We start from the raw sequence: 12,101 nt of genomic DNA, 5'->3' as shown, positions 1-12,101 counted from the left end.
CGCTCACACACACACCCCCCACTCACACACACGCTTACACACACACTGTCACACATGCTCACACACTCATTCACATTCACACACTCACACACACACATTCACACACACTGCACTTGGATTTCTTTTTTTTTTTTGAGACGGAGTCTCGCTCTGTCACCCAGGCTGGAGTGCAGTGGCCGGATCTCCGCTCACTGCAAGCTCCGCCTCCTGGGTTCACGCCATTCTCCTGCCTCAGCCTCAGCCTCCGGAGTAGCTGGGACTACAGGCGCCTGCCACCTCGCCCGGCTAGTTTTTTGTATTTTTTTAGTAGAGACAGGGTTTCACCATGTTAGCCAGGATGGTCTCGATCTCCTGACCTCGTGATCCGCCCGTCTCGGCCTCCCAAAGTGCTGGGATTACAGGCTTGAGCCACCGCGCCCGGCCTAAAAAACATTTTTATTCATATATAATAGTTGTACATATTTTGCGGGTACATGTGATATTTTGATCCCTGTATACAATGTGTAATGATCCAATCAGGGTAATTGGGATATCTATCACCTCAAACATTTATCTTTTTTGTTTATTAAGTTATTTTATCTTCCTCCAATATTAGATGAACACAACTAGTTGCTTCTTAGTGGAGAGGTCATCACTCAGAAAATAATTAAACACCATAGAGGAAGGGATCTCTCACACTTTGGAGAACAAAATGCATTAGCAACTGAGGTTAAAAAAAAAAAAAATACAAGTGAACTTTATACTGAAAACGGCAAGTTAAGAATTTGTCAGTAACTCTATTTCTCAATCTCATCAGCCCACAGGAGGCAAACACAGGCCTGTCAAGATGTCCATGGATCTTGACAGGAGGCCATCTGCTTCCAGCATCACTCAGGAAAGAACTACTTCTTTCATGGTAAAGAGGGTAGAGGGCCACCTAATGGCTTTCTATAGGAAATACAATCATATGGTTTTCATGCCAGCATCTGTCCTTACTGATAAGAGCTCCAAGAATATGTCTCTGAACAATGTAGAATTGATATTTTACATTTCTCGAGTAGAACAACTTTGTACTTACTATTTCTAATACTTTATCTGCAGATACTTTTGAATTTCTACAAATGCAATCATGTCACAAGTAATAATGATTTTGATTTTTCCTTCCTAATTCTCATATTTTATTTTTCTTGTGTTACTGTACTGGTTAGAGCTTCGAGCACAATGCTGAGTAGAAGTGACAGTGGATCTCTGTCTTGTTCCCAAACTCAAACTTCTAACATTCTACCATTAAGAAAGTGGTTTGCTGTTGATTTTTTTTTTTTTTTTTTTTTAAGCCACAATGGATTGTTAATCTTGTACAGACAATCCAGCATTAAGGCCAATTTGATCTTTTAAACATTTTATGGAAAACAGCTGTTGAGTTTTCTCTAGAAAAGCCCACAAGGTTCCATAACCCCATAGGCATACAGCCTCGACAGGAGGGCTCCATTGGGCTCCTCTTGAACTGGGCACTCCTTCATGGGAGGCAGGAACACACGTGTCTTCACTTCCTGCTGCTCTGCACACACGTCACGATATCTGACAGAAGGTGGTTTCTGTTTTCCTTGGTGACATTAAACACCTTCACGTCCTTTCTGTTTCGGATTTCTTCTACAAGGGCCAGTGGCTTTCCTTTAGGAACTGGGATTGTGCCAAGGATTGTAGTCCCTGGGGCAGACAGCGTCTGACGAACAGCTTGAATGAAAGGCTGACTGAAGAGCTCCATCTTCCCAATCTCGTCGATGACACACACTCTTTGCCCTGGACCACTGCTGCAGTCAGCATTCCTCAAGACGGAGAGTGCCAACTGCTCAAAAGAAGTCATGTCAACCACATACTGCCCAACTCGGCATTCACGTTTTCCAGGTGGAGGCTCTAACCCAACTCTTGATAAAGGCCCCCGGGTGCCGGACAGCGTGACGACATCGAATCCTATTCTTCTCCCTCCCTGTCTGACTTCTTCTGTATAAAATCCATCGACAGGCACACCAGAGGATTTTAAAACCTCACTGGCTTTCTGGATCAATGTTGTTTTTCCAACCCCTGGGGGCCCCGTTAGGAACACGTGCCGGGCCATGCGTTTGGGCTGGGTTAGGGGTTGCGGTCAGGGAAGCAGTCCGGGTTGGGGTCGCTATTCCTGCTGTTGACTTTTTATGTTGTTCCATTATCAGTGTTCAAGAAGTTTCTCTTTCTAGTTTTCTAAGAAGTTTTTAAAAAATGAATGGGTATTAAATTTTATCAAATGCTTTATCTCCTCCATTGATTAAGATGATCACAGTATTCTCCTTTTTTTTTTTTTTTTTTGAGATGGAGTCTTGTACTGTCGCCCAGGCTGGAGTGCAGTGGTGTGATCTCGGCTCACTGCAAGCTCTGCCTCCTGGGTTCACGCCACTCTCCTGCCTCAGCCTCCCAAGTAGCTGGGATTACAGACACCCACCACTGCACTCAGCTAAATTTTTTGTATTTTTAGTAGAGACGGGGTTTCACCGTATTAGCCAGGATGGTCTCGATCTCCTGACCTCATGATCTACCCACCTCGGCCTCCCAAAGTGCTGGGATTATAGGCGTGAGCCACCGCACCTGGCCTAAAAAGGTTATGCTACCAATGAAGCCACCTGGGGCCTAGAATTTTCACTATGACAAAACTTAAATTAGTATTGTTTTTAAAAATGGATACAGAACTATTCAGGCTTCTTACTTCTTCTGTGTCAATTTTGGCAAGTTGCATATTTTTCTTTTAATGGTCCCATTCCATCTGTTTCATTTTCAAATTCATTCACATAAAGTTGTTCATCAAATATCCTTCTCGAGGAAAAAAATGTCTGTGGGATTTGGAGGAATGGCCACCTTTTTATTTCTTACATTGGCTACATATACCTTCTCTCTTTTTTCCTGGTTAATCTTGCCAGGGGTTTGTCAATATTATTCTTACTCTTTTCAAAGATCCAGTTCACAGTTTTTAAGATCCTCTCTACTGTACTTCTTCCCTTAGATAATTAATTTTGCTCTTATTTATATTTTCTTTCTTCTACTTCTTTAGGTTTAATTAGCAGTTCTTTTTCTGAGTTACTGAGAGGAATGTTTTTTCTTTTCTAATATTGCTTTTAAAGCAGTGATTTTCAACCTTAGTTGCACACTGGAATCACCTGGAGAGTTTTCAAATGTTTGGGGTGCACCCCTAGAGGTTCTGAGTCAAATGGTCTGAAAAGTGGCTTGGATATCAAAAGCTCCCCAAGTGATTCTAGGTGCAGCTAAGATTGAGAACCACGGATTTAAAGCTATAACCTCCAAGTACAACTTTAACTGCATCCCACAAGTTTTCAATATTTTCTTCATCAACTAAATCATCTTAAAATTTATGTTCTGATTTAATTTATATACATTTTGAGTGCGGTGGTTCATGCCTGTAATCCCAGCACTTTGGGAGGTTGAGGCAGGTGGATCACTTGAGGTCAGGAGTTCAAGATCAGCCTGGCCAACACTGAAACCCCGTCTTTACTAAAAATACAAAAATTAGCCATGTGTGGTGGCACGTGCCTGTAATCCCAGCTACTTGGGAGGCTGAGGCAGGAGAACTGCTTGAACCTAGGAGGCGGAGGTTGCAGTGAGCCAAGATCATGACACTGCACTCTAGCCTGGGCGACAGAGAGAGACTCAGTTTCAAAAAAAAAAAAGAAAGAAATAATAATTTATATGCATTTCAAAAATAGCAAATGCAATGCATGGTTTGAGAAGTCAGGTAAATGGTACCTTTGGGGAAGAGGCAGGGGGTTGTGAGTGAGGGGAAACACAAGAGGAACTTCTAAAGTATTCGTTAATATTAACTCTTGTTTTGAGTGAACAAGAGAATGGAACAGATGGAAAACTATATACAACTTGCCAAAACTGACACAGAAGAAATAAGGAGCCTGAAATGTTCTGGGTGAACAAGAGATAATATTACCAATACTCTAGACATGTTCAATTTGTGATAATTCACTGAGCCACACACATAGGATTCGTAAATGTTTCTGTAACTTTATATTACACTTAAATATACTTTTTAAAGAGAGAAAACGGATCCCATACAAAGAGTGGGAATTATAACAGCACTAGTCTTCTCAATATTATACTGGACACTAGAAAGAATAGTATAATGTCTTCTAAATTCTAATGGAAAATGATTTTGAACCTAGAATTCTGTAGTCGGACTTTTTTTTTTTTCTTGATACAGGGTCTCACTCTGTCACCCAGGATGGAGTGCAGTGGTGCAATCTCCACTCACTGCAACCTCCGCCTACTAGGCTCAAGCCATTCTCCTGCCTCAGCCTCCTGATTAGCTGGGACTACAGACTTGTGCCACCAACCCAGTTAATTTTTGTATTTTTTGTAGAGACAGGGTTTTGCCATGTTGTCCAGGCTGGTCTCGAACTCCTGAACTCAAGTGACCCACCCACTGCAGCTAGAAATACAGGTGTGAGCCATAGCACCTGCCCCGAGAAATTCAATCAAATTGTAAGGATAAAATAAAGATATTTTCAGTCAGGAGAGCGCACAGTAAAGTTATCTCCCAGGCATCTTTTCTCATAAATCTGGAGAATATGCTCCAGTAAAAAGAGGGAATGGATAGGAAGATGAAGACATGGGATCTGGGAAACAAAGACTTCAATATAGGAGGAAGGCAGAGGAAGTTTCCAAATGACAGTTGGGCAGCAGGCCCCAGGAACAAGTGCACTTGGGGGCAGGAGGTGGGAGGGTTCTAGGGTGGGCAACTCCAAAAGAAATTCAAACCAAGAGAACACCTTCCTGTGTGTGACCATTGTGAAATTTCTCAGTTCTGTCACAGTACAGTGATACTTTATTTTATTTTATTTTTTACTGTTCTAAAGGTACATCGGCAAGAGTATAGTGATAAATCTGGTGTAGGCACATAGAAAAACCAAACAATTAAAAAACCAAAACATGGAAAATACTACATGTAGGATAAGCAAGGAATGATCCTTCTACCCAAAAAATGTGGTAGTGTAATCACTGCTCAATGCAGCTGTGAATAAGAGTTTTATGGCCATAACATAAATAGGGATCACTGATTTAGCCATGCATTGTGATACAACGGTATTAAATGAAAGAGAAGAAGGGGCTTTTGTATGCTTTTGTGGTATGAGGGGAGATGCTAGGGGAGGCCATGTAACACAGTATATTCTCATCTTCTACAGGAGGACATCAAAAGAGAAAACTGAAGAGAAAAGTGTAAATACAGAGAAGTAAAAAACAACTAAAACAATTTAAATTGCGGGACGTGGGGTGGGGAAGGTGCAAGGCAGGCTATTGCTGCTTTCTGTTTTAAAAACTGCAGCACTTTTTTTTGTCCTTTTCAATTATTCGTACATAGTATTATCATAAAGATAAAATTAAACTAAGGAAAAATCTATGGAAATAAAAGAGAAAATCCCAGGGCACTAAAAAATCACTTTCAGCTTTAAAACTCTGGATAATCACCAGAATCATCTCTTGAACAAGAATAAGCATATATGTAGCTCACATCAGTAACCATTATTAATTAAATGTTGTTTTAGTCCCAAATTCTCCCCATATGAAGAGCCAAATTATCTATAGGATACATGCAAAATTAATACAGGATACATGCAAAGCCCCCCGCCGCCGGAAGCCAGAACATACGGAACAAATGTTTTCACTTTATCATGCTAGACTGAGTTTATACTATTGTAACTGACATCTAACTTTTCAGGAACACATATGAAGTAAATTTAATCTGTGGTAGAAACACAGGATTATTCTTTTATCTTTTAAGAGCTGATTATTAATGGATCTAGTGCCTAAATCAAAAGAACAGAGAGAGTCTATATAAGCAAAATTACCTGAAGAAAGTCACGAAGAACTGTACCAGGTCCATAAAATTGCTGTGCTGGGAGAAGGCAATCTGTGACAGAAAAACAGGTAGTGTGATTATGCAGCTCATGAAACCACCACGGATTCAGGCTTTTCATTTCAAGAGTTAAGCTGAAAACAGAGTTTACATTTTAAAGAAGTTAAGGAAACTTTTTTCAGTGAAGGAAAAGTACCTCACCCTTTTAGTTTTCTTGTTTAGTTGCCAGCCCCATAGCAATATGCTAAGGCTTTAGCACGGCCTCCTGCAACCCCCTCTGAGCTTCACACCAGTTCTGAGGTTCTCTCCGTTTGACCCTGGAGACCCTCGCACGCCTCTCGCATGCCTCTCGCACGCCTCCATGAAGGCTGGCGCTCCCTCCCCGTGCCTCCACCCACACAAAGCTCTCCTTGTTTGCCTCAGTACCGATTCATGGCTCTGCCTCCAGGTGGGCAGCCCCATTCTGTGCTCTTCATTCTGTCAACATTTATGTACTCAGTGTGTACTGACTGCAAGATACTGTCCTTTTTACAAAAAATTGTGCCTCACATTTTGCTACATTGAACATCATCTGACAATATGTCATCAGAACTTAAATAATTTCATTATACAGTTAATAGTCTTCATACCAAGAACATAAAAATACAACATATTTCATCAACTCTAAAATAACATTGGCTGAAAAAGGCATTATTCTGTGTATTATTTAGGAAAAACACTGTCAATTTAACTATGACATAATAATGCTTTTTAAGTCACTGACCATAAGATACATCATGATTTCAAGGATATTAGCCCACGAAAAAATGCATACCTCTGAATTGATAAAATACGAGAATTGCGTCCTTACTATCACCTACAATATACGTGCTACTGGCCAGATGTTGTGGTGCCTTGCCTGCTTTTTTTAGGGAACTCAGCTCTCTTTGGAGAGACAATGGTACTATCAACGAAACAATCACTGACCAAGGTGACAATCCCAGTACAGACAATTTGCATGACAAACACAGGAAGGTAAATGACCAGCGTCTGCTTTCCTAGTCCCACCCAACCCCAACCCTTGCACTGTTTTTAGAGCCAGACTCACAGGGGTCAGAAAAGAGACTTCCACTGTTTGCTTTTTTGATGGCCATATTTTCTTTTTGACATTCCATAAACAAATAAGTTCCAACACTACTCAAGCCATAGTACATTATGGGGCTTGGAATTTGAAGCTTTTGTGTCCTCCCTCTGGCCACCATTTATAATCAGAAATACAAAGTTACATCAATTTCATATAATAAACAGAAACCCACTTTCTTTTCTTGTCCTTCATTTATCACAACAACCAGTTCCAGCTCCTCGAGAGAAGGAAAGCTGCGGAATATGAGCCATGGTCCTCACATAAAAGTTTTAAATAAGATTGGAGGACAATTATATAAACAATTATATAAACAATGAAGAATTCAAGTTATAACACATAGAGAGAGAGAAGAAAACAGATTAGAGAACACCCCAGCCCTGTCTGGATTTCAATCTTTTAAAACGTGTGTCCTCAGTGTTTACACTTAAAGAATCCATGAGATACTTTTACTCCCTGCTAGATGCCAAAAACCACAGGATGCTAAGGGCACTGTCTGAGGACCTATCTGGTGTTCATGTGCCACACAACAATCCTCAGGACAGCCCCCGCCTTTCCCCACATTGGATGCTAATGGTTATTAGCCTGATTTCTTGCTGAAGCAGGACAACTCCATGTTCATGTCCAAATTATAATCATAAAGAACCTCATATAAAACAGCTGCCAGTATGGCTGGTACCCAAGACTCTAAAGGGGTCCTCTTATGTTGAATCTTTATCATCTAAGTCTCCATAGTTACAAGATTGTGTGAGGAGGCAAAACTCATAAGATGAAAATGTTTACGAATGCACTGACCACTTAGAAGCATCTAACTCTGCTGAACACCCCACCCACTGTTGTCAGTCTTTGTTGGTCAATCTTTGACTGATAAGGTGATGAATGAACTTATTGTTTCAAACTGAACACTTCTGAAAATGAAGGAGAGTGTTGTTAAAAATTACACTAGGTAATTAAAAATTATTCAATGTAAAAAGCATAAACTTGATAATAAGCATAAATTGGGCTTTCGCTACTTACAGTCATACAACGCAAATCAACTGTAAAATCAATTTTGCAAAAGACAAGATTTTAGTGGAGGTGCTGTTGGAGAACTGCTCACACAAAACCATTGGCAAAGGAAGACTTGGCAGATTTAGCCCTTCAGTTATCAACTGAAGAAGGGATAAAGGATGAAGGCATAGGAAGTGTTTCATAATTCTCTGAACGAGATTAAGAGAGGACTTTGGGAAAATTGAGGAATTTCCTGGCTGTTGCTTTTTACATCCTGCTGTGAAATCAGTCTCAAGTGAAGGACTCCATGATGCAGCTCACAGATTTCTGGGCACCATGTGCATAACTGAAGCCACACCCCCATCTCTTTATCTTGCTCTATTTAATTCATAGCCAGTATCTGTACTACTTATAGCAAATAAGATCTGTGAGGATTGAGGATAGAGACTTCCCCTTATCCCCACTGACCATATATCTCCAGTGCCTAAAGCAGCCACTGATACATTAATTGGCACTTAATAAGCATTTGCTGAATAAATGCCAATATGTTAACAAGAAAAATAATGATCTGTCTCATAGAACTCAGTAAGATCTGATTGATTTTTTTTTCTTTTATGAATTTGGCTCATGAAGCAGGATCATACCTGCTTCATGATTGTAACCATAAATTTTGTTAACTCTAAAATTATTTTCCCATACTTTTTTGTTTCATTTTTAAAGACAGTATCACAATCAAATCTTTCTTTCATAATTTATTATGGAAATGATGAAACGGATTTGGGGCCCTTTCTGATACTGAAGGAAATGAAAATTTCCTATATAAAAATCTATTTTAATACAAAGAAGAAATTCTATTTTATAAATAAAACTCATAATGTCATTCTTCTATATTTCCAAACAGTAGACACCATACTCCACACTCCAAGAAACCTAGAATTCACACCCTAATGCTTCCACAGCCCAATTCCAACTCCACTTTCATCACTATGTCTAAGGTGTATCTGCCCCATGGGCCTTCTGGATGTGTTCATCAATTCTGAAAAACTCTGAACTCGGAAGCTCAGTGAGCCCCAGGGTTTGGGGTAAGATATTATGGACCTGCACTTCCTCAACCACTAATGTTGCGCTTCAGCCAAAAGTGCTTCTGCTCACTATACTACTATACCTGACAGCAGACGGTCACCAGAGAGCCTCCCTGCCTGTGTGCATGGGGGTACTCCCTGTCTTTCCTGGCTCAGCACATCACTGCCTCCCTTTTTCAACACCCCTGGCCCCACTGGAAACTCTGGCAGGCTCTCCTCTACGCTCCCTCACCACTGATCTGCTTCCCTCTCAGGGCGTGTGATAATCACAGTCTATACAGGGGTGTCCAATCTTTTTGGCTTCCCTAGGCCACTGTGGAAGAATTGTCTTCGGCCACACAATACACTAATCCTAACGATAGTGCTGATGAGCTTAAAAAAAATAATAAAAAACCCTTCATGTTTTAAGAAAGTTTATGAATTGTGTTGGGCTGCATTCAAAGCCGTCCCGGGCTGCATGTAGCCCGCGGGCCATGGGTTGGACAAACTTGGTTTACCATATACCATGGCTGTGTACAGACAGATATCCTGAGAAGAGGATTCCTGCATTCTTCTGTCTATGAAGATACTGATTCCTAACTTTTAAATTACTGTTGTAGAAGAATGAATGAAAAGGTAACTCCCTACTTCCCATACAAGAGCAGATATACTTCTGTATTCCAAGAACTAGGCCATGGCTCTCAAACTCTGGATAGCTTACAACAAAGTCAGAATCCCAGGCCCTATCCCTATCTCTGTATCTTTAAGCTCCTCAAGTGATTCTGATACTAGTCTCCATAGGCCACACTTCAGGAAACTCTGAAGTAAGAAATTATTAAACATCAGACTGGACGTAGTGGCTCACGCCTGTAATCCCAGTACTTTGGGAGGCTGAGGTGGGTGGATCACTTGAGGTCAGGCGGTCGAGACCAGCTTGGCCAACATGGCAAAATACTGTGTCTACTAAAAATACAAAAATTAGTTGGAGTGGTGGTATGCACCTGTGATCCCAGCTCCTTGGGGCGCTGAGGCACAAGAATTGCTCAAACCCAGGAGGCGGAGAGGTTGCGGTAACCCAAGATCGCACCACTGCACTCCAGCCTGGGCGACAGAGCGAGACTGTCTCACAACAAAACAAAACTCCTCCTGTGCTCCTTTCCCTAGACAATTTCTTTAGCATTTCAGGAACTGCATTGAAAAAAAAATATTCTCACCTTTACTTGGAAGGTTAAAGCCCCATAATTAGTTTGGCTCTTTTGGGGAGTGGGAGGGAGATGGGGAAGGATAAGGGTGAAGGAAGAGAGGACAGTGCTTTGAAACAAAAGGAGAGGCTGGGCTGAAACCTGGAGGCAGGGAAAGGGAGGGAATGGAGGGGAAGTTTCGCATTCTGAAAGTGCCTGGGAATGTGGGGTGTCCTTGTGGCAGGCTAGGGAGGCTCTGGAGCTTAAGTGTCATTCTATGTCCAAGCCTGTGCCACTGAGGACGTTGCCCTCAAGAGTGAGGGGCCAGGGAATCGGGCGCAGCAGTCAGCGACTGAAGATCAGATCGGGGGCCTTCCCCAACCTTTGAGCTCAGTTCAGCCCTGAGGTTTCTGTATGTTCCTGAGGGAAGAGAATGGGTCTCTGCCAAAACAGGCTGAGAATGAATTTCTAATTAAGTACAGTGGGTAAAACCCGAGTCCAAGATTACCATAAAAATAAGGAAGTATGGCATTTCTTATATTCCACTACCACATAACAATGTGATATTTTTGCATCTACTATGTGCCATCTACAAAGTAGGTACTCAAAAGCTTGAATAAATGGACGAATGAATGAATACTGAATGACTAGGAAAAGTCACTGTTTAATCAGAAAATTTGAAAAGAGAGAAGAAAGGACCTCTCATTTGCCTCTGGCCTCAGTCAGGACTTGGGTTCTGGTCGGAAGGATAAAACTGGCATTTCTAAGTCAATACCAGAGTTTCCTTTTAGGAAGGTAAGACCCTGTGGTGCAGAACTAATTACACTTTATGTAGCACTCATCAAACTTTACTGACCATATGCTGCGGAACCATGGACTGCAGAAGGGCTGTATTATTCCTACCGTGGAGATGTCTGTCTATCCATTATCATGAGCACGCAAGACAGGGAGAGGAAGAGAAAGGACAGTTGGCCACCCTGTGAGGTGAAGTCTTTCTACTTCAAGGCAGCATCTGTCAGGGTCTGAGAAAACGCAAGGTTATGTATGTACTGGGCAGAATCTCCGCAGGCTCCCATGGACCCCTGAGGACCAGTGGCTCCACCAAGGGTGAGAGCCCAGCCCAGAATGAGCCCATGTGCTCTTCTACTCTCCCTGAGGCCAGTGTCTGCAGACACTGAAGACCTCGTGAATGTCTACCGCTCACATCAGAACCAGAGAGAGCCTAAGTGTCCATAGCTGCCATGGGGCTCCTGGTCTGACCATGCCAATCTTTCCTTTCTGGACACTGCAAGGCTGGAAGCCAGAAGAGGACTGATTCCTCCCACAAGAGCTTAGCCCTGTAAGCCAACAACCTTTCTACTCAGGCCTTGGCTTTGCAAAGGATGGAAGATTCTGTGAGCCCTGGCTGAGTATATTCTGACCTGGGTCTTGTGCTGTCACCATCTTGAGTTTTGCTGTGACATAAAACAACTCTTTCTTTTTTCTTAAAAAACGAAACAAAACAACAACCACAACCAAAGCTGATATATGGAACTCTATGTCAAGACCACAGCTCTGGACCACATCCACGTGACCATCACCTGGCCTCACACACCACGCACCTAATGCTGGTTTGTGCTGGCACAGAAACTGTATACCCAAGCTCTGGTCAGAGCCCCATGGCCAGTTAATACCATTCAGCCACTCATTCCTGCCATGCAAACGAACACTCACCATCTGTCTGCTCCCAACCTCCCACCTCAATACTGCTCTGTGCTTCCTTTCTCTAATTTTCTCCTAGCAATTCCTTTTTACCATTCTCCAGAATTTCTATTCTATCACACTCATTAACAATTTAGAAATCATTAGAGAACTACATACATAGT

At 41.9% G+C, this 12,101-nt stretch overlaps 2 protein-coding genes across 4 annotated transcripts in view; both read right to left on the bottom strand.

The window, feature by feature from the left end:
• The window catches only part of ATRN (attractin), a 190,050-nt gene that overhangs the window by 29,646 nt on the left and 148,303 nt on the right, over positions 1-12,101 (bottom strand). For 2 of the 3 annotated variants that reach the window (XM_017872612.1, XM_017872614.1), the window contains exon 25: positions 5,877-5,938. In XM_017872612.1, coding sequence (XP_017728101.1) covers positions 5,877-5,938 — 62 coding nt within the window. Of the gene's footprint in view, positions 1-2,093; positions 2,218-5,876; positions 5,939-12,101 lie in introns of those variants that run through there. The other variant, XM_017872613.1, reaches the window with a different exon arrangement.
• Positions 1,362-2,185, bottom strand: NTPCR (nucleoside-triphosphatase, cancer-related). Its single transcript, XM_017872616.1, has one exon. The coding sequence runs from the start codon at positions 2,093-2,095 to the stop codon at positions 1,523-1,525; it is 573 nt and encodes a 190-aa protein (XP_017728105.1). The 5' UTR covers positions 2,096-2,185; the 3' UTR covers positions 1,362-1,522.

This window comes from Rhinopithecus bieti, unplaced genomic scaffold (genome assembly GCF_001698545.2).
Source record: "Rhinopithecus bieti isolate Rb0 unplaced genomic scaffold, ASM169854v2 scaffold_7580, whole genome shotgun sequence".
NCBI classification, from domain to species: Eukaryota; Metazoa; Chordata; class Mammalia; order Primates; family Cercopithecidae; genus Rhinopithecus; species Rhinopithecus bieti.
This window is presented reverse-complemented; position numbering and strand designations above follow the sequence as displayed.

Bases quoted from the DNA above. Each gene is read 5' to 3' on its own strand.
- NTPCR (XM_017872616.1), bottom strand. From the start codon at position 2,095: ATGGCCCGGCACGTGTTCCTAACGGGGCCCCCAGGGGTTGGAAAAACA.